The sequence below is a fragment of the Pseudonaja textilis genome, chromosome 1 (assembly GCF_049901715.1).
Source record: "Pseudonaja textilis isolate UNSWEBS1 chromosome 1, rPseTex1.2, whole genome shotgun sequence".
Lineage (NCBI taxonomy): Eukaryota > Metazoa > Chordata > Lepidosauria > Squamata > Elapidae > Pseudonaja > Pseudonaja textilis.
In genome coordinates, this window is record NC_141990.1 from 318,932,805 (window position 1) to 318,958,764 (window position 25,960).

The 25,960-nt window shown below is 47.5% G+C and overlaps 1 protein-coding gene across 1 annotated transcript in view; it reads left to right on the forward strand.

Moving 5' to 3' along the window:
* The window catches only part of ANKRD24 (ankyrin repeat domain 24), a 46,281-nt gene that overhangs the window by 15,151 nt on the left and 5,170 nt on the right, over positions 1 to 25,960 (forward strand). The window contains exons 6-16 of the mRNA XM_087922603.1: positions 1,345 to 1,415; positions 1,877 to 1,983; positions 7,711 to 7,898; positions 9,003 to 9,031; positions 10,294 to 10,386; positions 15,180 to 15,287; positions 17,046 to 17,090; positions 18,976 to 19,074; positions 20,511 to 20,583; positions 22,052 to 22,173; positions 23,317 to 24,879. Of these exons, the coding sequence (XP_087778729.1) occupies positions 1,345 to 1,415; positions 1,877 to 1,983; positions 7,711 to 7,898; positions 9,003 to 9,031; positions 10,294 to 10,386; positions 15,180 to 15,287; positions 17,046 to 17,090; positions 18,976 to 19,074; positions 20,511 to 20,583; positions 22,052 to 22,173; positions 23,317 to 24,879 (2,498 nt within the window). The remainder of the gene's footprint in view (positions 1 to 1,344; positions 1,416 to 1,876; positions 1,984 to 7,710; positions 7,899 to 9,002; positions 9,032 to 10,293; positions 10,387 to 15,179; positions 15,288 to 17,045; positions 17,091 to 18,975; positions 19,075 to 20,510; positions 20,584 to 22,051; positions 22,174 to 23,316; positions 24,880 to 25,960) is intronic.

A 25,960-nucleotide genomic window follows, 5' to 3' on the forward strand; every position in this document is an offset into this window, starting at 1 on the left:
AGTTATAGTGGGCTCTAGCACTTAGATCATTAGAGATGAGTTCTCCAAGGTCCTTGACAGAGTTTGGATCCTCAACAAGATCTTGACTATTCAGCTTGTATTTTATTTTCTGATTTTTTCTTTTACCGATAGGTAAGACAGGGTTCTTGGCCAGACCCTGTCTCCCTGAAAGCACCTGCTCATCCCACCGGATCGGATAAAGCAGGGACCCCCCCAAACTTAGCAACTTTTAAGACTTGTGGTCTTCAACTCCCAGAATTCCTGGGAGGAATTCCTGGATGTTGAAGTCCACGAGTCTTAAAGTTGCCAAAGTTGGCGACCCCTGAGATGGAGTAACCATATTCCAGGTCCTTTCCTTTAATGGGTGCCATCTGGTGGGGATGTCAGAACCTATTTTTTTTTTCCTTCCTGTGGCAGCTAATGTCCTGGGGAACTCCCTTCCTCTTGAGATTTAGCAGTCTCCTCACCGTTAGTTTTCTGAGAAGGCATAAAGAGCTGGTCTTCGGACACAACGGGAGGTTGGAGCCTGAAGATAGTGCTGTTGAAGGAGAACGGCTGGGCTGTCGGGTTTCCCCTCCCGCCCCGTCTTGTTTTTAATTGTTTTGGGGTTTTTATTGTCGTTGTGGGATGCCCAGGGTTGTGTCTGTCAAGTTGGGTGGCCCTCTGATAAGACCGCAGAAAGAGTGCAGAGAAGAGCCACCGAGATGATAAGGGCTCTGGTGGCTGAACCACAAGATGCAATATTCCAAGCGTCATGTTATCAAAGCTCTTTAAAATGGTGCTATCTTGATATTATTTCTGTGTTGAAGCAGCTTTTGAGGGTGTTTTTTGGCCATTGCAGCACACCGCTGGCTCATACCTGAAGCTGTTTCCCTTGCTCAGGCCGACAAATTGCATCCTTTCCCCGTGAAGTTTAAAAATTGTAGCACGCTCAATTTTACCAGATGAAGGAATGTCTGAAGTTTGAAAAGGGCAGGACTAACTTACAAAACAACCCCCAACAATTAGGAGCGCAGGGGTGGCGGCGGCAGTGCAGTGGTGAGAATGCAGCGTTGCAGGGTAATTCTGCCCACGGTCAGGAGTTCGATCCTGACCAACTCAAGTTTGACTCAACCTTCCTTCCTTCTGAGGTCGGTAAAATGAGGACCCAGATTGTTGGGGGGACGTAGGCTGACTCTGTAAACTGCTTAGAGGGGGCTGTGAAGCACCGTGAAACGGTATATAAGTCTAAGTGCTCTTGCTATTATCGGTGAAAGTGGATGGGTTCTCGTTTGGTTTATTTTTCGGTGAAATCACGTTTCAGTTAAGAACGTGATTCGATTCTCTCTTTTTGCCGCCCCGCAGCCATCCATGGGTCTATCTCTTGTTTGGAAATCCTTTGTGACTTCAAGGCTTCCTTGAACATCAAGGACCAGGTAAGAGTCCTTTTGTTTTTCTCTTTCTCCCATCCTCCTCCTCCTCTCCTTCCTGTTTTCTATGCTTTTCTTTCCTCTCCTTCGTATCTTTCCTTTCTTCTCTTTTCTCTCCTCTTCCACTATTTCCTTCTCTTCCTCCTCCTTTCCTTTTCTCCTTCCCTTTGCTTTTTGCCTCTGTTTCTTCTCCTCCCTTTTTTTCCACTTCCTCCATCTCCCTTTATCCTTTCTTCTTTGCTTCCTCCTCCTCCTCCTGTTTCCGCTTCTCCTTTCTTCTTTTCCCTTTTTGCCTTCTTCCTCCTGTTTCCTTTTCTCCTTTTCTCCTTTCCTCCTCCCACCCTTTCTCCCATAACCTTCAAGGAAAGGGAGAACGTCCATGAATGTTGATATTTTACATGGAGTGGTGACGAAGGCGCAGATGTTTTAACTGACCAGGTATTGTGTGCCCTACTTTCTCCCGGCAGGATGGGGTAAGCCCTCTGATGCTGGCAGCCAAGATGAACCATGCAGAACTCTGCCGCTACTTGCTACACCGAGGAGCTGCTGTGAACACCAGAGACCAGAAAGGCCGGTGAGAAAACTGGTGGAAAGCCAGGAGTTTGTCTCTCTTCTTCTAAGTGACAGGATGCTCCAATCTCATTATATTCGTTTACTTGAGATAAGCCACAGTGATAACTGTCGTGTCTGCGCGGATGCGGACACGCAATTGCCCACCGTGACTAGCGCGGGAAATCCTAATGAGTTGATTGGCTAACAGCATGGCGGGCAAACCCTATATAAGGGCGCCCTCCAGCCGTTACTGTTGTTGCAGTCGAGTTGGTGTTCTATGCTTACCAGTAAAATTTTGTTGCGGATCTATTGAATCTGGCTAGTTATTGCGGTGACCTCACAACTGGCGATGAAGGTAGGATTGCCGGATAGAGTCAGCCTTGGATCGCCGCAGGATGCAGCACTCAAAAGCCAGCTGATTGGAGCTGGACCAGAACTGTGGGAACAGCTGCTGATCAACGAGGAGAGAGCCTGCTGACCGGAAGAGGCAGAACCGCTGCTGATCAGGACAGCTGATAGCACCCTCAGAAGTTGCATCGCTGCAGGAGGGCCAGCTGACCTGGAACCATCACTGGATCGCCAGCTGACCTGGAACCATCACCGGATCGCCGCAGAGGCATCGGAGGCCCAGAGAAAGCCACCGCCAAGCCACGTGAGTCAGCTGGCCGAAGGACCATTGTTGCAGGACAACTCAGGGCAGCCCAGGACAGCCCAAGGTCGGGGCCCCTTGTCAGACCACCAGGGGAAGTGTCCGGACAGCACCCAAGGGGTCACCTGAAGGAAAAGAGGGCAAATACTCAAAAATTCACTCCTTTGGACCCTGAATTAGAAACATGGGGATCTTATCTAATGCAATTTGATTGCAGTTTGAAAGCTAATGATTTTACCAACATCACAACCGAAAAAGAGCAATATTCCTTCGCAACTGGGGCAGAGACTTCGTGCCATCATTGTTCCAGACCCCCTGCAGACAGTCCCGTGGGCCGTGCTAATACAAAAGCTCACCCAACATTACGCTCCCAAACTTTCCTGCGTTGCAAGACGGCACACATTTTACTGGAGAGACCAAGCGGAGGGGAAACCCATAAATCATTACATGTCAGCACTGCCGCAACGCTGCCTTAGATTACCAGTTCCACGACCTGGACGAGGCCCTCCGGGACCGGTTCGTGAGCGGCATGAGGGATATAAGACTACGAAGGCGCCTACTCACCAGGGCCACCCTAACGCTAAACGAAGCCCTAGACGAGGCCATCACCACAAAGCCGTCAGGGCCAAGGCGCGACAGAGAAGGAGAATATAAGACAGCGTGGTGCATGGGGTGAGGGGGAAACCACCCGAGGGTGGCGTGCCATCATAAGAACACAGTCTGCAGGTGGCGCCGTGCAGCCTTCCACGAGTCAGATAATAGATAATCAGAGTTTAGAAGGGACCTTGTAGGTCACCTAGTCCAACCCCCCCCCCCGCTGCCCAAGCGGGAGACCCTACACCATTTCTGACGGATGGCAATCCAATCTCTTCTTGAAAGTCTCAAGTGATGGCGCTCCCACAACTTTCAAGGGCAAGTTGGTTGATTGTTCTCACTGTCAGAAAGTTTCTCCTTATTTCCAGGTTAAATCTCTCCTTGTTCAGTTTCCATCCATTATTCCTTGCCTGGCCTACAGGTGCTTTGGAAAATAGCTGGACCCCTTCCTCCTCTCTGTGGCAGCCCCTCCTCAAATATCGGAAGACTGCTATCCTGTCTCCCCTGGTCCTTCTCTTCACTAGACTAGCCAGGCCCAGTTCCTGCAACCGTTCATCATATGTTTTAGCCTCCAGTGTCCCCTCATCATCCTGGTTGCTCTTCTCTGCACTTTTTCTAGAGTCTCAACATCTTTTTTATAATGTGGTGACCAAAACTGGATGCAGGACTCTAGGTGTGGTCTTACTAAGGCTTTATAGAGTGGTATTAGTACCTCACTTGATCTCGATTGTATCCCTCTTTTAATGCAATTTAGGATTGCATTGGCTTTTTGGGCTTCCCCTGCACACGGCTGGCTCCTATTTAGCTGGTTGTCCACTAAGACTCCAAGATCCCTCTCCCAGTTCCTACTATTAAGCCTGGTTTCACCCAGTCCATATGTGTACTTTGGGTTTTTCTTGCCTAAGTGCAGGACTTTAATTTTCTTGAATCCACAACCACCAACACAGAAAAAGGCAACTTAGGCCATCCACACAGCAGGAAGAGGAGCCAAACAAAAGGGAAGAACAGAGAAGAGGACTGTTTCACCGTTCGTACAGACCCATGACCGGTGGAAATTGTTGGCCATCAATCCGGGAGCTGCCCAAACCAGAAAATACATGTGACCGTTAATATCGAGGGGGTGCCATGCAGAATGGAGGTAGACACAGGGTCAGCCACAACCATCATATCGCAAGCAACACTAGAGGAGATCATGGACAAGAAGAAGAAGCAGACAATCAAGCCCAGCTGCGTAAGACTCCGGGACTACCAGGGAAACAACATTCACATCACAGGCAGTGGCCAGTTCTTTGTAAAGAATGGACAGTTTGCTGGATACCTACCGTTAGTCATAACCAAGGGAGCCTTGCCTAGCCTCTTAGGACTGTATTGGTTTGCATCCTTGGGGCTAGGAGTCACGGGTATCCATGCAATGATTACAGAAACGGCTAAGGACTTGAGTGAAGAGTTTGCAGACGTGTTCGATGGCGTATTGGGGGAATACAAAGGCAAGCCAATATCCTTCAGCCTAGACCCACAAATGGCACCCATCAGACTGAAACCTAGACAGGTGCCATTTGCACTGAAGCCCAAGATCGATGAACAACTGGACAGATTAGTCGAGTCCTAGAACCGGTTGATCACGCTCGGTGGGAGATCCCAATCGTCACACCCATGAAGTCCGATGGGTCAATACGAATTTGTGTGGATTACAAGTGCACAATAAACAAGGCACTACAACAGAGCGTGTACCTCGTCCCCGTGGTACAACACCTACTACACTCATTGGAAGGTGGCAAAGTCTTCGCAAAACTCAACCTCGCCCAGGCCTACCAGCAACTCCCCGCAGATGATGAGACAGCTGAGGCCCAGATGATTGTCACACACAGGGGGGCTTTCTGGTGCAAACGACTGCAGTTTGGGGTGAATGTTGCCCCTGGACTTTCCCAGAGTCTGATGAAGAGGATGCTGCACGCGATCCGGGGAGTCATCCTGTATTTTGATGACATCCTGATCTCACCAGCAAACAAACCAGAACTATTTGAATAATTACAGGCAGTACTCAAGAAATTCCAACAGGCAGGGCTCAAGGTAAAAAAAGGAAAAGTGCCTAGTAGCCGTGGACCAGGTAGAATTCCTTGGATACCTCATCGATGCAGCCAGCCTACACCCCACCAAGGAGAAGACTCAGGTGATTAAAACAGCCACAACGCCCACAAATAGGACAGAGCTCCAAGCTTTCCTATGGCTCCTAAACATCTACGGTGTCTTCCTTAAACAAAAAGCATTCATCACAGAACCATTACACAGGCTACTAGACGGGGAAAAAAACATGGGCCTGGGGTCAAAAGGAAGCAATGGCTTTCAAACAACTCCAAAACTTACTCACATCAGACACTGTACTGGTCCAGTACAACGAGACCCTACCGTTAACATTGACACGTGATGCCTCACCGTACAGAGTTGAAGCCATCCTGAGCCACAAATTCCCAGATGGAAAGGAGGCGCCTGTCACATTTTTTTTCGAGAACGCTATCTGAGGCAGAGAGAAATTACAGCCAGCTCGATAAGGAGGTACTAGCTGCTGTTGCAGGGATAAAACAATTCCATGAGTATGTCTACGGGTGAAAATTTGAGCTTATAACAGACCACAAACCACTATTAGGCCTCCTCGCAGGAGACCATCAGACAGTGCAAGTCCTGTCCCCACACATGATCCAGTGGACTGAATTCCTAGTGGCATATCAATATAAGCTCATACACTGCCCAGGCACAAACATAAGCAAAGCAGATGCACTTAGCAGATGCCGATTATCTAAACAAGAGGAAGACCCAGCACCAATTGCAACAGTACTGCTAATTGAGACAGTACAAACAGGGCTGATCAAGGCCACCGAGGTAGCCAGAAAGCCCAAGGAAGACCCCAAAATAACATAGGTACTGAACTGGGTGTGGAGGGGGTGGCCTGAAGATCCAACAAGTACCAGCATTTAGGCCATTCAAAGTGAGGCGACGTGAACTATCTATACAGAAGGGTTGTCTATTGTGGGGGAGTCACATAGTGATACCCCATCAACTAATCGTTGCATCGTTGCTGCAGACACTACATGGAGGCCACCTTGGAATTGTCTGGGCGAAGGTGTTAACGCGGAGTTACCTGTGGTGGCCATCCCTGGACAAAGACATCAAACAGTGGGTGGCCTGCTGTAAGCCCTGCCAAGAGACGCAGCCGTCACAACGCAGCTGTTCGCAACTCATGGCCTGCCAGATGTGTTGGCCTCTGACAACAGGCCACATTTCACGGGTAGGCCATTCCTGGCAAACAGAGGCATCTGCCACGCACTGACTGCTCCATTTCACCCCACCGGAAATGGGCAAGTAGGGAGGATGGTGCGCATGACAAAGGAGGCCCTCACCAGCATGGGGCAAGGAAATATACAAGAAAAGCTAGAGAGATACTTATTGACCCAGCATGTCACCCCATGTATGGCTACGGGCAGGAGCCCAGCAGAGCTGTTAATACAGAGGAGACTGAGAACACAGCTGGATAGAGTACACCCCTACTACAGGACAGACACACAACAAAGAGAGGATGACAAAGTCAGAAGATTCCAGCAAGGTGAAAGGGTGTACGCAAGGAATTATGTCGGATACGTGGCTACATACTGGAAATCATGGGGCCCCGGTCATATTGTGTGGAACTCGGCAACGGTAAGGTGTGGAGCAGACACATTGACCAGCTGCAGAGAGACCGTCAATGACAGACCAAGAGAGAGTCGGAGGACACTGAACCACAGGTGGATGAGGAGACTTACCTGGGAAGGCGATCGCAGCGCCCGAGATGATACATGTCGTGAACACCCCAATCCTGAAATACATCCAACAATCCTGAAACAAGACAAGGCGACACAGATATGAGTAATGAGCAACCCAGGATCCTGGAGGATTGAAAGTCGACTCGGAACCGGAAACGATCAGCATACTTAAAGGACTATGATTGTAGCTTAATAAATATTAGTTAAAGTTAAAAGGATTAATAATTAAAGTTTGATAAGCATTAAAGTTCCAACTGGATGGTGAGGGGTGTTGTGTCCGTGCAGCCATGGACACATAATAACCCACCGCGACTAGCGCAGGAAATCACAATGATCCAATTGGCTAACGGCACAGCAGGCAACCCCTATATCAGGGTACCCACCAGCCATTAGCATTGTTGCAGTTTGAGTTGGCGTTTTTACTACCAGTAAACCTTTTATGGCAGATCCTTTGGCTCTAGTGCGTTATTCCAGCGATATAACAGAGGAAGAAAAGGTCTGTGGGATCCTTGGTCCTTCTGAGCTGGGTGGTTTTCTTGCAGATATTTCATTACCAAACTAGGTAGCATCATCCATGCTGGACAGTCTCAAAGTTTTCAAAGTATTCAAAGAACCCAATTAATTAACCCTGGGGAGGTATTTGGGGGGTTATTTCAGTGATCCTAACCTTGAGATCCTCTCCTCGGATTGACGGTGCCCCTCTTTGCTTCAGCACAGCCCTGATGGTCGCTTGTGAGAACGGCAGCGTGGAGACCGTTGAAGCGCTTATCCACGGCGGGGCACGGGTCGGCCTGATCGATGCCACGGGACGTGATGCCGCACACTACGGAGCTGCCACGGGCAATGCCCTCATTCAACATTATCTCCAAGAGGGTGCCCAGCGCCACTCTTGGGCCAGCGGTAAGACCCCCCGTCCTCCTTCCCGGGTGCTAGTCCTGTTGAAGGAAGAGGGTTTACTGGATTCCTGAAGGAATTGGTCCTGAATTGGCCTGGAAGAAACTCACAATGTCCTTCAGCTGGATCGAAGGTGGGCTTTCTCCCCTTGAGTTGACCACTTGGAGGACTTTCCACATCCAAGGTCCTTGACGCTCGACGAGCTTGTTTGGTTTCTTGCGGATGTTTCATGACCCAGCTAGGTAACTTCCTCAGTGCAAGGGTGTATCTGTGCATTTCGGTCATGAAACGTCCGCAAGAAAAACCACCAAGGACCTCATATTTCAACCCTGAGCTGCAAAGATTCTCCTCCATTGATACTACAGGTAGTCCTCGACTTACAACAGTTCATTTAGCGACCGTTCAAAGTTACAACGGCACGGAAAAATAGCGACTCGAGACTGTTTTTCACACCAGTCACGACCATTGCAGCATCCCCAGGGTCACGTGATCAAAATCCAGACGTTTGGCTGCTGACTCCCATTGATGACGGGTCGCGGTGCCCCAGGGTCGCGGGATCCCCCTTATGCAACCTTCCCACAAGCAAAGTCAACGAAGAAGCCAAATTCACTTAACAACCGTGTGACTAATTTAACCACTGCGGTGATTCCCTTCACGACTGCGGCAAGGAAGGTCATGAAACGGGGCACACAACTCCCATAACCGCTCTCTCCCGTAGCAATAGACATTTTGGGGTCGATTGTGGTTGTAAGTCGAGGACTATCTGCGTGGCTGCCAGGTCTGCTGTCTTCTCCTCTTTGGCTCCTCCCCGGGTTTCCAGGCCCTCCCCCGCCTGGCAGCTGGAATAAACATTTGAATATGTTCGTATCCTAAGGGGCTTCATGTCCGGAGACCCCCGACAGACCTCCAAGCAGTTGTGGGTCTCTAAAACAGCCCCCTCTCCCTAGCTGAGCCATCCGGCGTTTTTGTGGCAGTTTCGTCGGGCCCTGAGTCTGTGGGAAGGACCCCGTGGGCGCTCAACCCCCCACGGGAGGAGGGGTCCTTGCCAGCTGTTCTCCCTGCAACCTTGAAACATCCCTCTGATACTTTTCGTTTTGGTTTTTTTTGCAGAGGAACAATCACCTGATCTGTCCTCTCAGGTAAAATCTGTTCCGTTCCGAAAAGGGCTCATGGGCAGCCGCCGCCGGAGGGAGATCAACCGTTAACACTCCCCCTCCCCCCGCCTCCTTCTGCTTCTCTCTCCCCCTTTCTCCTTCTCATTTGCCCTCTCTCCCTCCCTCCCCCTCCCTTCTCTCTCATTCTCCTCCTCCCTCCATCTCCCTTTCTCCTCCCTCCCCTTTCTCCTCTTCCTCCCTCCCTCCCCTTCCCTTTCTTTCTCCCTCTCCCCACTCCTTCCCCGCTCCTCCCTCTCTCCCTTCTTTCTCTCTCCCTGACTCCCCTCCCTTCTCTTTCTCCCTCTCCCCATCCCCTTTTTCCTTCCTCCTTCCTTTCTCCTCTCCATCCCTCCCCTCTCTTCTCTCTTATTCTCCCCCTCCCTTTCTCCTCCCCTCCCCTTTCTCCTCTCCCTCCCTCCCCTCCCTTCCCTTTCTCCCTCTCCCTTCCTCCCCTTTTTCCTCCCTCCTTCCTTTCTCCTCTCCATCCCTCCCCTCCCTTCTCTCTCATTCTCCCCTCCCTCCCTCTCCCTTTCTCCCCTTTCTCCCCTCCCTCCCTCCCCTTCCCTTTCTTTCTCCCTCTCCCTGTCTCTCCCTTTCTCCTCCCTCCCCTTTCTCCTCTTCCTCCCTCCCCTTCCCTTCCCTTTCTCCCTCTCCCTGCCTCCCCACCCTCCCTCCTTCCCCTCTCCTCCCTCTCTCCCTTCTTTCTCTCTCCCTGACTCCCCTCCCTTTTCTCCCTCTCCCTTCCTCCCCCTTTTTCCTCCCTCCTTCCTCCCTCCTCTCCATCCCTCCCCTCCCTTCTCTCTCATTCTCCCCCTCCCTCCCTCTCCCTTTCTCCCTCTCCCCCTTTCTCCTCTCCATCCCTCCCCTCCCTTCTCTCCCATTCTCCCCCTCCCTCCCTCTCCCATTCTCCTCCCTCCCCCTTTCTCCTCTCCCTCCCTCCCCACTTTTTCTCCCTCCTTCTTTTCTCCTTTCCATCCCTCGCCTCCCTTCTCTCATTCTCCCCCTCCCTCCTTCTCCCTTTCTCCTCCCTCCCCCTTTCTCCTCTCCCTCCCCTTCCCTTTCCTTCTCCCTCTCCCTGCCTCCCCACCCTCCCTCCTCCCCCTCTCCTCCCTCTCTCCCTTCTTTCTCTCTCCCTGACTCCCCTCCCTTCTCTTTCCCCCTCCTCCCTTTCCCGCCTTCCACTCCTTTTTCTCCCCTCTCCCTCTCCCTCCCTCCCTCCCTCCCTCCCTCTTCTCTCCACCCCTCAGGCTTCCTCCTCTCGACAGTCTCTCTGCAAGGAGAAGATCAACAGTCCCAGGAAGCGGAAGGCACCCCAGCCGCCCACCAGTAACCCCAACCAGGTAGGCGGCCGATGGGCTCAGGGCCCCACAAGGCCCATTGAAGGAAGAGATGGAGAAATCCCCGTATTCTTTGGTCTGAAAATGCACCGTTCTGGCAGGGAGGGGGCTGACTGGGGTATCCGGGGCTCTTGGCTTAACCGGAGAGCGGGAAACCATCCCCCCAAAACCAGAAATGGTTCGAGTATTCCCGACAGAGCAGAATATTCCTGACTCAGGGTTGAAATGAGGGGTATTTGGTGCTCTCTGAGCTGGGTGGTTTTCTTGCAGACGTTTCATAACCCAACTAGGTAATCTCCTCAGTGCTAGAGGGGTATTTGGTGCTCTCTGAGCTGGGTGGCTTTCTTGCAGACGTTTCATAACCCAGCTAGGTAATCTCCTCAGTGCTAGAGGGGTATTTGGTGCTCTCTGAGCTGGGTGGCTTTCTTGCAGACGTTTCATAACCCAACTAGGTAATCTCATCAGTGCTAGAGGGGTATTTGGTGCTCTCTGAGCTGGGTGGTTTTCTTGCAGACGTTTCATAACCCAGCTAGGTAATCTCATCAGTGCTAGAGGGGTATTTGGTGCTCTCTGAGCTGGGTGGTTTTCTTTCAGACATTTCATAACCCAACTAGGTAATCTCCTCAGTGCTAGAGGGGTATTTGGTGCTCTCTGAACTGGGTGGCTTTCTTGCAGACGTTTCATAACCCAACTAGGTAATCTCCTCAGTGCTAGAGGGGTATTTGGTGCTCTCTGAGCTGGGTGGTTTTCTTGCAGACGTTTCATAACCCAACTAGGTAATCTCCTCAGTGCTAGAGGGGTATTTGGTGCTCTCTGAGCTGGGTGGCTTTCTTGCAGACGTTTCATAAACCAGCTAGGTAATCTCATCAGTGCTAGAGGGGTATTTGGTGCTCTCTGAACTGGGTGGCTTTCTTGCAGACGTTTCATAACCCAACTAGGTAATCTCATCAGTGCTAGAGGGGTATTTGGTGCTCTCTGAGCTGGGTGGCTTTCTTGCAGACGTTTCATAACCCAACTAGGTAATCTCATCAGTGCTAGAGGGGTATTTGGTGCTCTCTGAGCTGAGTGGTTTTCTTGCAGACGTTTCATGACCCAACTAGGTAATCTCATCAGTGCTAGAGGGGTATTTGGTGCTCTCTAAACTGGGTGGCTTTCTTGCAGACGTTTCATAACCCAGCTAGGTAATCTCATCAGTGCTAGAGGGGTATTTGGTGCTCTCTGACCTGGGTGGCTTTCTTGCAGACATTTCATAACCCAGCTATGTAATCTCATCAGTGCTAGAGGGGTATTTGGTGCTCTCTGAGCTGGGTGGTTTTCTTGCAGACGTTTCATGACCCAGCTGGGTAATCTCATCAGTGCTAGAGGGGTATTTGGTGCTCTCTGAGCTGGGTGGCTTTCTTGCAGACGTTTCATAACCCAACTGGGTAATCTCATCAGTGCTAGAGGGGTATTTGGTGCTCTCTGAGCTGGGTGGCTTTCTTGCAGACGTTTCATGACCCAACTGGGTAATCTCATCAGTGCTAGAGGGGTATTTGGTGCTCTCTGAGCTGGGTGGCTTTCTTGCAGACGTTTCATAACCCAACTGGGTAATCTCGTCAGTGCTAGAGGGGTATTTGGTGCTCTCTGAGCAGGGTGGCTTTCTTGCAGACGTTTCATGACCCAACTGGGTAATCTCGTCAGTGCTAGAGGGGTATTTGGTGCTCTCTGAGCAGGGTGGCTTTCTTGCAGACGTTTCATGACCCAGCTAGGTAATCTCCTCAGTGCTAGAGGGGTATTTGGTGCTCTCTGAGCTGGGTGGCTTTCTTGCAGACGTTTCATGACCGAACTAGGAAATCTCCTCAGTGCTAGAGGGGTATTTGGTGCTCTCTGAGCTGGGTGTTTTTCTTGCAGACGTTTCATGACCCAGCTAGGTAATCTCATCAGTGCTAGAGGGGTATTTGGTGCTCTCTGAGCTGGGTGGCTTTCTTGCAGATGTTTCATGACCCAGCTAGGTAATCTCATCAGTGCTAGAGGGGTATTTGGTGCTCTCTGAGCTGGGTGGCTTTCTTGCAGACGTTTCATGACCCAGCTAGGTAATCTCATCAGTGCTAGAGGGGTATTTGGTGCCCTCTCAGCTGGGTGGCTATCTTGCAGACATTTCATAACCCAACTGGATAATCTCATCAGTGCTAGAGGGGTATTTGGTGCTCTCTCAGCTGGGTGGTTTTCTTGCAGACGTTTCATGACCCAACTGGGTAATCTCATCAGTGCTAGAGGGGTATTTGGTGCTCTCTGAGCTGGGTGGCTTTCTTGCAGACATTTCATAACTCAACTGGGTAATCTCATCAGTGCTAGAGGGGTATTTGGTGCTCTCTGAGCAGGGTGGCTTTCTTGCAGACGTTTCATGACCCAGCTAGGTAATCTCATCAGTGCTAGAGGGGTATTTGGTGCTCTCTGAGCTGGGTGGCTTTCTTGCAGACATTTCATAACCCAACTGGGTAATCTCATCAGTGCTAGAGAGGTATTTGGTGCTCTCTCAGCTGGGTGGCTTTCTTGCAGACGTTTCATGACCCAACTGGGTAATCTCATCAGTGCTAGAGGGGTATTTGGTGCTCTCTCAGCTGGGTGGCTTTCTTGCAGACATTTCATAACCCAACTGGATAATCTCATCAGTGCTAGAGGGGTATTTGGTGCTCTCTCAGCTGGGTGGTTTTCTTGCAGACGTTTCATGACCCAACTGGGTAATCTCATCAGTGCTAGAGGGGTATTTGGTGCTCTCTCAGCTGGGTGGCTTTCTTGCAGACATTTCATAACCCAACTGGGTAATCTCATCAGTGCTAGAGGGGTATTTGGTGCTCTCTGAGCAGGGTGGCTTTCTTGCAGACGTTTCATGACCCAGCTAGGTAATCTCATCAGTGCTAGAGGGGTATTTGGTGCTCTCTCAGCTGGGTGGCTTTCTTGCAGACATTTCATAACCCAACTGGATAATCTCATCAGTGCTAGAGGGGTATTTGGTGCTCTCTGAGCAGGGTGGCTTTCTTGCAGACGTTTCATGACCCAACTGGGTAATCTCGTCAGTGCTAGAGGGGTATTTGGTGCTCTCTGAGCAGGGTGGCTTTCTTGCAGACGTTTCATGACCCAGCTAGGTAATCTCCTCAGTGCTAGAGGGGTATTTGGTGCTCTCTGAGCTGGGTGGCTTTCTTGCAGACGTTTCATGACCGAACTAGGAAATCTCCTCAGTGCTAGAGGGGTATTTGGTGCTCTCTGAGCTGGGTGTTTTTCTTGCAGACGTTTCATGACCCAGCTAGGTAATCTCATCAGTGCTAGAGGGGTATTTGGTGCTCTCTGAGCTGGGTGGCTTTCTTGCAGACGTTTCATAACCCAACTAGGTAATCTCATCAGTGCTAGAGGGGTATTTGGTGCTCTCTGAGCTGGGTGGCTTTCTTGCAGACGTTTCATAACCCAACTAGGTAATCTCATCAGTGCTAGAGGGGAGCGGGGTTTTCACGGGCGGAGGAGGATGACGACCACATGGCTGTAGGATTGTTGGTTCTCTCTGAGCGGGGTGGTTTTCTTGCAGACGTTTCATTACCCAACTAGGTAATCTCATCAGTGCCAGTGAGTGTTGGGATTTACCAACTAGTTTTGTTTGGTGGTGCAGTTTCCTCCTCAAATGTTCCTTCTGCCTATTTGTTGTCTGGTGTTAATCCCCGCTTATCTGGATGCTGCCTGCTGGAGACGTGGTTGGTCTTTTGTTCCCTTCTTTTTTTTTGTAAGTTTTATTTGAGTTTTCACAAAAAGAAAAGAAATACAAGTAAAACATCTTTTTTGAAAGCAGCATAATCCCAGGTTACATCCCTTCGTACAGATACAAATTCAAGTTCATGCTCATTTTTATATACCATTCCATATCTTATTACTATTCTACATTTTCTATATGGCTTCTCCCTTCTTTTAACTTTCTTAATTTTATTTTATTTATTTCATCTCAATTCAAATCATTATACTTATATTCTTTTGTCCTGTTTCAACTGTCTAATATCTTTTCTCATCAAACAAAATTTCTCCTGTAATCACTGATTGGAGTAGGACGCCTTTATATCTTTCCCCTAAAATTATAACACTTTAATATAATACATAACTTCCGTTCGGATTTTGCTCGGCGCATTCTAAAACTACACACTGTATTCTTGAAAAAAGAAAAAGAAAAACAATTATAAATGTATAATATAACTAAAACAACAATCCATTCCCATTCAATTCTATCATTCATATTAATATTCATTTAGATCTTAACATTTTGCACGTTACTTTTCAAATAAATATCCTACTTCTATGGGAACAATTATAAACTTTCCTTTTACTCCCTGTCTTTATTTTCCCTTTTGAATGGATTGTCATCATCTCTATAGGTCGATCGATGGCTAAATGGTGCGAATGCTAAGCTGCCAAGAATCCCTTGGCATTTTTATACTTGGCTTAGTCTCTGATACGAACACAGGTCCTCCTCGACTTACCACCCCAATTGAGCCCAACATTCATTGATGTGGCTAAGCGAGACAGTTGTGAAGTGAGTTTTGTCCCACTTTAAGACTTCCCTTAACGCGTTTGTTAAGCGAATTCACTTAACACGAGTCAGTTGCTATGTGTCTGAATTTGGAATGTGTGATCCTGGGGATAATTCAACGGTCCTAAGGATAACCATGTGAGTGACTTAAAGACGGCGGCAGGGACTCGCTTAACGGAGGCAGCCAGAATGGTCGTTCAATGGGGCAAAAAACCCCAAAAGCTCACCCGACGGTCTTTCTTGTTTCTAGGAGGATCGGGAAGTCTACGAGGAGATCGCGAGGCTACGGCAGGAGAGGACGCAGCTCCTCCAAAAGATCCGGGGATTGGAGCAGCTCCAAGACCAACAGAAACAGGAAGTGAGTCTTTGAAGAAAGACCCCCCCCCCCGGAGGAAGATGCTAGAAGGAACTTAGCAAACCCAGCATAAGAACCAGGGTGGTGCAGTGGTCAGAAGGCGGCATTGCAGGCTGCCCCTGCCCCAGGCCAGGGGTTCAATCCTGACCGGCTCAAGGTGGACTCAGCCTTCCGTCCTTCCAAGGTCGGTAAAATGAGGACCCAGATTGTTGGAGGCCAGAGGCTGACTTTGTAAACCGCTTAGAGAGGGCTGTGGAGCTCTGTGAAGCGATATATAAATGCTATTGCTTCTGTCTGTCTGTCTGTCTGTCTGTCTATCATCTGTGGTGGCTCAGTGGTTAAAGTATAGTATTGTAGGCTAATTCTGCCCACTGCCAGCAGTTTGATCCAGCTCAAGGTTGACTCAGCCTTCTGTCCTTCCAAGGTCGGTAAAATGAGGACCCAGATTGTTGGAGGCCAGAGGCTGACTTTGTAAACCGCTTAGAGAGGGCTGTGGAGCACTGTGAAGCGATATATAAATGCTATTGCTTCTGTCTGTCTGTCTGTCTATCATCTGTGGTGGCGCAGTGGTTAAAGTATAGTATTGTAGGCTAATTCTGCCCACTGCCAGCAGTTTGATCCTGACCAGCTCAAGGTTGATTCAGCCTTCTGTCCTTCCAAAGTCGGTAAAATGAGGACCCAGACTGTTGGGGGGCAAGAGGCTGACTCTGTAAACCGCTTAAAGGTGGCTGTAGAAGCACCGTGAAGTGGTATATAAGTGCTATCGCATTACTTTCATCTATCATATCTCTCCATCCATCCATCCATCCATCCATCCATCCATCTATCTCAAGAGCTCTGGTGCAGTGGTTAGAATGCAGCATTGCTGGCTGACTCTGCCACTGTGACTTACGACTTTTTTTCCACACCTATGACCACTGTAGCATCCCCCGTGGTCACACGATTGAAATTCAGATGCTTGGCAACCGGTTCATACTTATGATGGTTGCAGCGTCCTGGGATCATGCGATCCCCTTTTGCGACCATCTGACATGCAAAGTCAACAGGGAAGCCAGATTCACTTAACAACCCATGTGACCAATTTAACAACGGTGGTAATTCACTTAACAACCACGAGAAGGAAGTTTGTAAAACTGTTGGAAAAGTCACTTACTGTCTCACTTAACAATATTTTCACCTTTCTGGAATTTTAAATAGAAATTCATTTCTTTGATTGAAGGGGTGGGTCTCCCACTTTGAATAAGACAACCCCGCCCCCCCGCATGTACTGTTAAATAAATCAGTACTGTAGGGAATCTTGATTATTGGTTATTTGACCCTTTATTTAAATCCATGTTTATTTTACTTTCTGGACATCCAGAATTGGGGAAAGTTGTTTCAGGAGATGCTTTAATAAATCAGAATATTTTTTCCTGGCAATGACTTTACCTCTTTTTTCCTCCTCCTCCTCCTCCTCCTCCTCCTCCTCCTCCTCCTCCTCCTCCTCCTCCTCCTCCTCCTCCTCCTCCTCCTCCTCCTCTTCTTCTTCTTCTTCTTCTTCTTCTTCTTCTTCTTCTTCTCCTTCTCCTTCTCCTCCTCCTCCTCCTCCTCCTCCTCCTCCTCCTCCTCCTCCTCCTCCTCCCCTTCCCCTTCTCCTTCTCCTTCTCCTTCTTCTCTCTCTCTCTCTCTCTCTCTTTTCTCTCTCTCTCTCTCCCTCCCTCCCTCCCTCCCTCCCTCCCTCTCTCTCTCTCTCTCTCTCTCTCTCTCTTTTGCCTCTGGTAGCATCTGAAGATTCAGAATGGTTCCTTGCCTATACTGGAGAAACAGGTGAGTGTTATTCTGGAACAGAAGAACACAAAGATGTCAGACAGGTGGTTGAACTCGTAATGATGTCACACATTACAACATCACCCCAGTGACGCATAGAGCCTGCCTAATGGTGGATTGCTAATTGCACGGGTATGAATAGAATAAAAAATAGAATAAGAATAGAAAAAAGATAGAATAGAGTAGACAACAGAGTAGAATAAGGATAGAATGGAACAGAAAATAGAATAAGAATCAGAATAAGGATAGAATAGAACAGAAAATAGAATAAGAATCAGAATAAGGATAGAATAGAACAGAAAATAGAATAAGAATCAGAATCAGAATAAGGATAGAATAGAACAGAAAATAGAATAAGAATCAGAATAAGGATAGAATAGAACATAAAATAGAATAAGAATCAGAATCAGAATAAGGATAGAATAGAACAGAAAATAGAATCAGAATTAAAATAAGGATAGAATAGAACAGAAAATAGAATAAGAATCAGAATAAGGATAAGGATAGAACAGAAAATAGAATAAGAATCAGAATAAGGATAGAATAGAACAGAAAATAGAATAAGAATCAGAATAAGGATAGAATAGAACAGAAAATAGAATCAGAATCAGAATAAGGATAGAATAGAACAGAAAATAGAATAAGAATTAGAATAAGGATAGAATAGAACAGAAAATAGAATAAGAATCAGAATAAGGATAGAATAGAACAGAAAATAGAATAAGAATCAGAATAAGGATAGAATAGAACAGAAAATAGAATAAGAATTAGAATAAGGATAGAATAGAACAGAAAATAGAATAAGAATCAGAATCAGAATAAGGATAGAATAGAACAGAAAATAGAATAAGAATCAGAATAAGGATAGAATAGAACATAAAATAGAATAAGAATCAGAATCAGAATAAGGATAGAATAGAACAGAAAATAGAATCAGAATTAAAATAAGGATAGAATAGAACAGAAAATAGAATAAGAATCAGAATAAGGATAAGGATAGAACAGAAAATAGAATAAGAATCAGAATAAGGATAGAATAGAACAGAAAATAGAATAAGAATCAGAATAAGGATAGAATAGAACAGAAAATAGAATCAGAATCAGAATAAGGATAGAATAGAACAGAAAATAGAATAAGAATTAGAATAAGGATAGAATAGAACAGAAAATAGAATAAGAATCAGAATAAGGATAGAATAGAACAGAAAATAGAATAAGAATCAGAATAAGGATAGAATAGAACAGAAAATAGAATAAGAATTAGAATAAGGATAGAATAGAATAGGAGAAGAAAAGAATAAGAGTAGACTAGAATAAGAATAGAGTAGATAATAAAGTTTCCTGCTTAGGCAGGAAATTACTGTATACCATTTCAGACAAATGGTTATCCAATCTCTTCTTAAAGAGATTCTTAAATCATGGCATATTTAATACAGGTAGTCCTCGACTTACAACCAAAATGCAGGCAGGCAGGCCGGTAGGTAAGAAGAAAGAGAGAAAGGCGGTGGGAGAGAGAATGAGAAAGACAGACAGGCTGACTTAATGGCTATAAATGACCTCAAATGCTCAAAACCATAAGCCATCTTTGGGCCTGTGGTGACTTGCATAATTCACAGAAGCAAGTTGAGAATATGTTTGGGAATATGTTGACCTGAAGCCTCTTTCCTACTGCAGACTCAAAAGACCCACTTTCCTGGTTTCCGACAACCAACTCCAAAGCCTATCTCAGTTCAGTTCACCTCAACTAGCCTAAAGTACACCAGGGACTCCACATCTAGGACTTTCAGTTCGGTTCAAAAGAAGTTATCAGATACCCAAGTAGGAAAGCGTCACAATCAGAATAAAATCTTTGAGGTTTTTATTGTTGTTGTTGTTGTCCAACCAGCTAAAAGATCTTCAAAACCAACTGGCGGAGACGGCAAACGAGAAGGAAAACCTTAAGAAGGAACTGGAGGTGCTCCGAAGCCGGCTTTCATTATGTGAGGTACCAAAGGAGGATACTGAAGGTCACGTCATTCCTTTAAGATGACCTTGAGGGATAGTGTCTTGCTCAGATGGAGCTGCCCAGCCCCTTGATGGTCCAATTAAGGCCGGGGCGTCAGGCTACAAAATCCAAGAAAGACATTTTGTGATTCTTTCAAGGTTTCCTTATCGTTCCTCGCCCGTAGACAGAATCTTGCCAAACAATAGCAGGATTAACAACCTCCTAAAGCAGTGGTCCCCAACCGTTTTTGTGCCGCGGCCCGGTACCAGCATCACAAAATCATCCGCGGCCCGGTACCAGCATCAGCACGCATGGCAAGGCGAGCCGAGCGACCGGCCAGCCAGCCGTCCCCCGTTTCTCCCCGCCACCTTCAACTCCTCCTTTGTATCTGTGTCGATGGGCTTCGCGACGGCTTCACGACGGTCGCTCGGCTCGCCTTGCCATCCATGCTGAAAGAATCCTCGCGCCTTAGTTTCATTCGAAGCCCCCCCCCCTCGATGAAACTAAGGCGCGAGGATTCTTTCAGCACCCAAACGCCGCTTTCTACCCGGAAAAGCTCACCGGAAGCACTTTTTCATCAAAACAAGATGGCGGCGCCCAGCAAACCGGCGGCCCGGTAGAAATTGTTCCCCGGACCGGTGGTTGGTGACCCCTGCCATTAAAGCATTGCCCCGTGTCGCCTTGCTGCGAGATGGATGGCAAACAAATTTAAGAATGATTTAAAAGATAAAATGTGGGAACTGTTAGGGAGGAGCTCCTTCCACCTTCTTTCTCCTTACATAAACTATCTGAGCTGAGTTGTCTCTTTCTCCTTTGAGATACAACCCCTCCGGATGGAAAAGTATATTTATAGCTCAGGATTGAACTGTCCTTGGTGAATTCTCAGCTCGGCTCTTTTCCTGATGTTTGATGACCCGACTAGATATCACCATCAGTGCTAGAAGGGGGACAGGAGGAGGAGGAGGAGGAGGAGAATATTTGTAGCTCAGGTAAAACTGTGAGGGGTCCTTGCTGTTCTGTGCGCTTGGCTGCTTCCTTGCAGGCGTTTTCCCTGTGCACTGATGATGTTAACTAGTTTGGTAATGAAACGCCTGCAAGAAAACAAAGCACAAGGATCCCAGTCTTTCTCCTTCTCCTCCACTCCCCAAATCCCACTCTGGTCAAGCCCTGACGATGTTACCTAGTTGGATAACGAAACGTCCGCAAGGAAACAACTAAACTCAGAGAGCACCTAGGACCTACCCTCCCTCCCTCACACCTGGACGGTATCCAAGAGGGACAAATGTACCTCCCGGCGTTTGCATGAAGTCATTTTTCAAAATAGTTGACTTTTCCTTGAGCCGAAGGGCGTCCGTTGGCTCCTCTTCTTCTCCGTAGAACTTGTCGTAGATTCCCACTGTGGGGGAAATCCTCCATCTCGTCTTCTCTTTGTGCAGTACGAGAAGGAAAATACCAGTTACGATGTTGAAACCCTGCAGGACGAAGAGGGAGAACTGCTGGAGTTCCCAGGTAAGGCTGGGTCTTAAATCTGTCGGCAGGTAGTCCTCGGCTTCATGACAACAGTTCATTCAGTGACCATTTGAAGTTCCAAGGGAAAAAAAAAAAAGGGACCTATGACCGTTTTTCACACAACCATGGCGGCATCCCCATGGTCATGCGAACAAAATACAGACGCTTGGAAACCGGCTCATATTTATGACGGTTTGCAGCATCCCGGGGGGGGCACGTGATCCCCTTTTGCAACCTACTGACAAGCGAAGTCAACGGGAAAAGTCAGGTTCACTTAACAACCATGTGACAAATTTAACAACGGCAGCGGTTCACTGAACAACGGGGCAAGAAAGGTCATAAAACGGGTTAAATTGCACTTAACAAATATTAGTTACTTATTGTTACTTAGCAAGATACATTTTTTTTTTGGCTCGATTGTGGTCGTAAGTCCGGGACTACCTGTGTAATATGTTCAGAACTTGACAAAACTATAGGTGAGATCCCCTCTAAATACAGGTCGTCCTTGACTTTCATCCATTCATTTAGTGACCGTTTGAAATTTCAACAGCATTGAAGAAAAAGCGACTTCGTACGAACGATTCTCACACTCACAATTATTGCAATGTCACACAAAATGCAGGCACTTGAACATCAGTATGTATTTATAGTGGTTGCAAGATTCTGGGGTCGTGTGATCTCCATTTTTTGGCCATCCCGGCCAGCTTCTGACCAGCAACGTCCATGGAGGATGCTAGATTCACTTAACGACCTTGAAATTCACTGAACAACTGCAGTGATTAACTTAAGAACCATAGCAAAAAAAGTCAGGAAATCAGGTGCGATTCAGTTAACAGCCAGCTCGCTTGGTAATGGAAATTCAGGCCCCCAATTGTGGTCATAAGATGAGGACTACCTGTATTAGTGACTGCCACCGCTATTGGCCATCTCGAGGGCTTATCTGAGGAGAACACAGGTAGTCCTCGACTTACAACGGTTCATTAAGCAACCATTCAAAGTTACAATGGCACTAACACCAGGGACTTATGACCGTTTTCCACACTTTTATGATTGTTGTGGCATTCCTGTAGTCACATAATTAAAGTTCAGACTCATATTTATGACGGTTGCAAGGTCCTGGAGTCATGTGATCCCCTTTTGGGACCCTCGGACCAGCAAATTTCATGGGGAAGCCGGATTTGCTTAACAACTGGCTCACTAACTTTATCAACTGCAATGTTTCGCTTAACGACCGTGGCAAGAAAGGTGGCAAAACAGGGCGAAACTCAGTGAACAAACGTGTGACTTAGCAACAGAAAACATGTTGGGCTCCATGGGGGTTGTAAGTCGAGGACTACCTGCATTTTTGTAACTTTAGCCTGGGGCGGGGGCTTTTCCCTTCACCACCAGGTTTAATCTATTTATTTTTTTTGCACGTTTTCACTTTCTTTTTCATTTCTTCTTCTTCTTCTTCTTCTTTTCTTTCTAGCAACTGCTGAGCTTCTCTCCAAAAAATCTTTAAATGCCTCCACGGAAGAACTCCTAGCGACCCTGCAGGGCCAGATCGAGTCCCTAACCCAGAAGAACAAAAAATTAATGGAAAAAATACAGGTAAATCCTAGCTTTGACCACCTGGGCATTCACTCACCTGCCGTGGAGAAATACAGGAAGTCAACAGTTCATTTAGTGACCGTTCAAAGTTACAACGGCACTGAAAAATAGGGACATGAGACTGTTTTCCATCGCGGCGTCTCCATGGTCATGTGATCAGAATTCAGGTGCTTGGCAATGGCTCATAGTTATGACGGTTGCAATATCCCGGGGTCATGAGATCAAGCGAAGTCCACGGGGAAGCCAGATTCACTTAACAACCGGGTAACTAACTTAAGAACTGCAGCGATTCACTTCACGATGGTGGCCTGAAAGGTCATAACATAGGGCACAACTCACTTAACAACTCTTTCACTTAGCGACAGAAATTTTGGGCTCAATTGGGATTGTAAGTCGAGGACTACTTGCATTACTTGAGTTTACTAACTCTAAAGTACAGGGAGTCCTTGACCTAGAACAGTACATTTAGTGATCATTTCAAAAGTATGATGGCACTGGAAAAAGTGTCTTACGACTGTTTTTCACACGTAACGACCCTTGGCAGACTCTCCCTGGTCAGGTGATCCAAATTCAAACAATTGGCAACTGACTTGTACTTATGACAGTTTCAGGGTCCTGGAAGTGATGTCATCTTTGCGACCTTCTGCTGAAGCCAAATTCACTTAAGAATTACTGATTCACTTAACAACTGTGGCAGGAGAGGTCCTAAAATGGGGCAAAACTCACTTAACAACAGTCTCGCTGTAGCTACGGAAATTTGCGGCTCAATTGAGGTCATTAAGTCGAGGAACAACAATAGTTATATTTCGTTGTTATTGTAAATGGGGTCAGCCATGGAAGGCAAAACGCAACAGAAGAACGAAAAGTATCGGTCAAAAGCCAAGGAAAGTCACCAAGGCTATGCATAAAAACCAGAGGTCTCCAAACTTGGCCACTTTAAGACTTGTGGACTTCAACTCCCAGAATTCCTCAACCAGCTACGCTATGCTGGCTGAGGAATTCTGGGAGTTGAAGTCCACAAGTCTTAAAAGTGGCCACGTTTGCATTAAACTCTCTCCTGAACACATTTGTGGTTGTTTTTTTTTCTTTCTTTCTCTCTGTATGTATCCCATAAATCAATTTTTTTGTTTTTGTTTTGTGCAGGTTCTGGAGAAGGATGAGAAGGAGCAGAGCGAGGCTGACACTTCCGGGGATTTCATCCCTGTCATTTTGTATGACTCGCTCAGATCCGAGTTCGAGAAGCTGAAAGGACAGCAACTGGAGGCCCAGGAGCTTCTGAAGTCCCTGGAAAGCAACGGAACAGATGGAAGCCCCCGTAAGCTCATTTCAGCAGAAGCTTATGAGCAGCTGAAGGACGATTACGAGAAGCAAATCGCGGCCCTTAAAGAAGCTTTGGAGAAGATCAGCCCTCCGGATGATCAGATCGGAGAGAACCGAGCGATGGAAAAGAAAGCAGACTCGGAACCGGAAGGGAAAGGCAAATTCGACCCGGTAACCCGAGAAGCGATGGAGCAGCTGACGAACGAGCTGAAAGAGACCCAGGAGAAATATCAGGCAGCTTTGGCTGAAGTCAAGATCCTTGAAGATCAGATCGAGCTGGGCATCTTGTCCGTGGAGGAGAAAGAAGCGGAGGAGAGGTCCAGAATTGAACTCGAGACAGTGAAGGCTGCTCTCCACCAGACTCGGGAGGAGCTGAAGGAGCGAGATTGGAAGATGAAGGATATGGAGGGGCTGCTGAGGGTCCAAGAAGAAAGAGAGGCCCAAAACCGCTCCGTGGAGGCATACGAGGAGGTGAAAGCCACCCTGGGTGCCTCCTTAGATGCAATGACCCAGGAGAAAGAGGTCCTTCTTAAGAGATGCACCTCTGTGGAAACAGAACTACGAGAACTGAGGGCCTCCTTGGAGGAGGAGAGACACAAGGTGCTTGAAGGAAGGTCTTCGGTCAGCCAGGCTCTTGAGGACGAGGCTGCCAAGTTGCGAGAGCAGCTGAAGGCCATGACGGAGCAACACGAAGAAGTGAAGGCTCATGTCGAGGAGCTCCGAGAAGGCCGGAAGAAGCTGGAAGAGGAGCTTCAAGAGACTAAGGAGAGGCTGGCTTCTCAGTTCGTCCTCAGAGCGGACCACGAAGATGTAGTGGAGAAGTCGAAGGGCGCCCTCTCCGAGGCTGAGAAGAAGCTACTGGAGATGAAAGAGAAGTACACCTCCACCCAGACGGAGCTGGCAGAACTTCAGAAGACCACCGAGACGTACAGGCGAGAGTCGGTGCCCCTAGCCGAGCATGCCCGGGCCAAGGAGGCCTTGGAAGGCACCTTGTGGGAGTTGAAGGCCAAAACAAAGCGGTTGGAGCAGGAGCTGAAAGCCAAAGCCCACGAGGCATCCCATCTCCGGGCCCAGCTGGACGAGGTCTGTCGAGGTGCCGTCTCCACGGAGGCCCAAGAGGAGCTGAGGGCCACCTTGCAAGCCGAAATCGAGGCCCTGAAGGCGAAGCTGAGTGACCTGGGCAGCAAGCATGAACGGACCTGCACGGAAGTCTTCCAGGTGCAGCGGGAGGCCCTCTTCATGAAGAGTGAGAAGCACGCGGCTGAGGCGCAGTTAGCCGCCGCCGAAAAGCAGCTGCAGAGCCTGCGGGCAGAGTCCGAACGTCTCCAGGAGCTGCACAGCCACATCGAGGACTCTGCCAAGCTAGTTAAAGAGAAAGACAAGAAGGTGAGTCCCGTTTGGTTCGTCCGAAAAATTACTCTATTGCATCCAGTTTGGGTCACAATAAGATGTTGAGACTCTAGAAAGAGTGCAGTGAAAAGAAAGATGATTAGGGGGGACTGGAGGGGACTGGAGACTAAAACATAGAAAGAATGGTTGCAGGAATCAAGATCTTGTTGATGATCCAAGCTCTGTAAAGGACCTTGGAGAACTCACCTCTAATGATCTGAGTGCTAGAGCCCACTGCAACTACATAGCCAAAAAGGTGTTAAGAGTTGTTAACCTAATCCTACGTAGCTTTTTCTCTGGTAATATCACACTACTAACTAGAGCATACAAAATATTTGCTAGACCAATACTTGAATACAGCTCATCAGTCTGGAACCCACATTACGTATCTGATATTAGCACAGTTGAGAAAGTCCAGAAATATTTCACAAGAAGAGTTCTCCACTCCTCTACTCGTTGCAGAATACCTTATGCCACCAGACTCGAAATTCTAGACCTAGAAAACCTTGAATTATGCCGCCTTCAGTCCGATCTAAGTATAGTATATAAAATCATACATTGCAATGACTTACCTGTCAATGAATACTTCAGCTTCAGCCATAACAACACAAGAGCACACAATACATACAAACTCAAGGTTAACCGCACCAAACTTGATTGCAGGAAATACTCCTTCAGCAACAGAGTGGTCAATGTCTGGAATCCTCTACCTGACTCTGTGGTTTCTTCCCCAAACCCCAAAAACTTTAACCTTAGACTGTCTACTATTGACCTCACCCCTTTCCTAAGAGGTCTGTAGGGGGAGTGCATAAGCGCACCAATGTGCCTACTGTCCTTGTCCTATTGTTTCTGTTATTTTTCTTTTATTTTTCTTACATGTACCCATTTCATGTATTCATAACTATGCATACACTTATACTTATTATCTTGTAAACAATTGACAAATCAAATAAATAAATAAAAATAAATAAATTGTCTATAGTATAGGCTATCTAGGGAATTCTGGGAATTGAAGTCCACAGGTCTTAAAATGGCCAAGTTTGGATAGCCTGATGTAAACGGAAATTGCCTCTTGGTA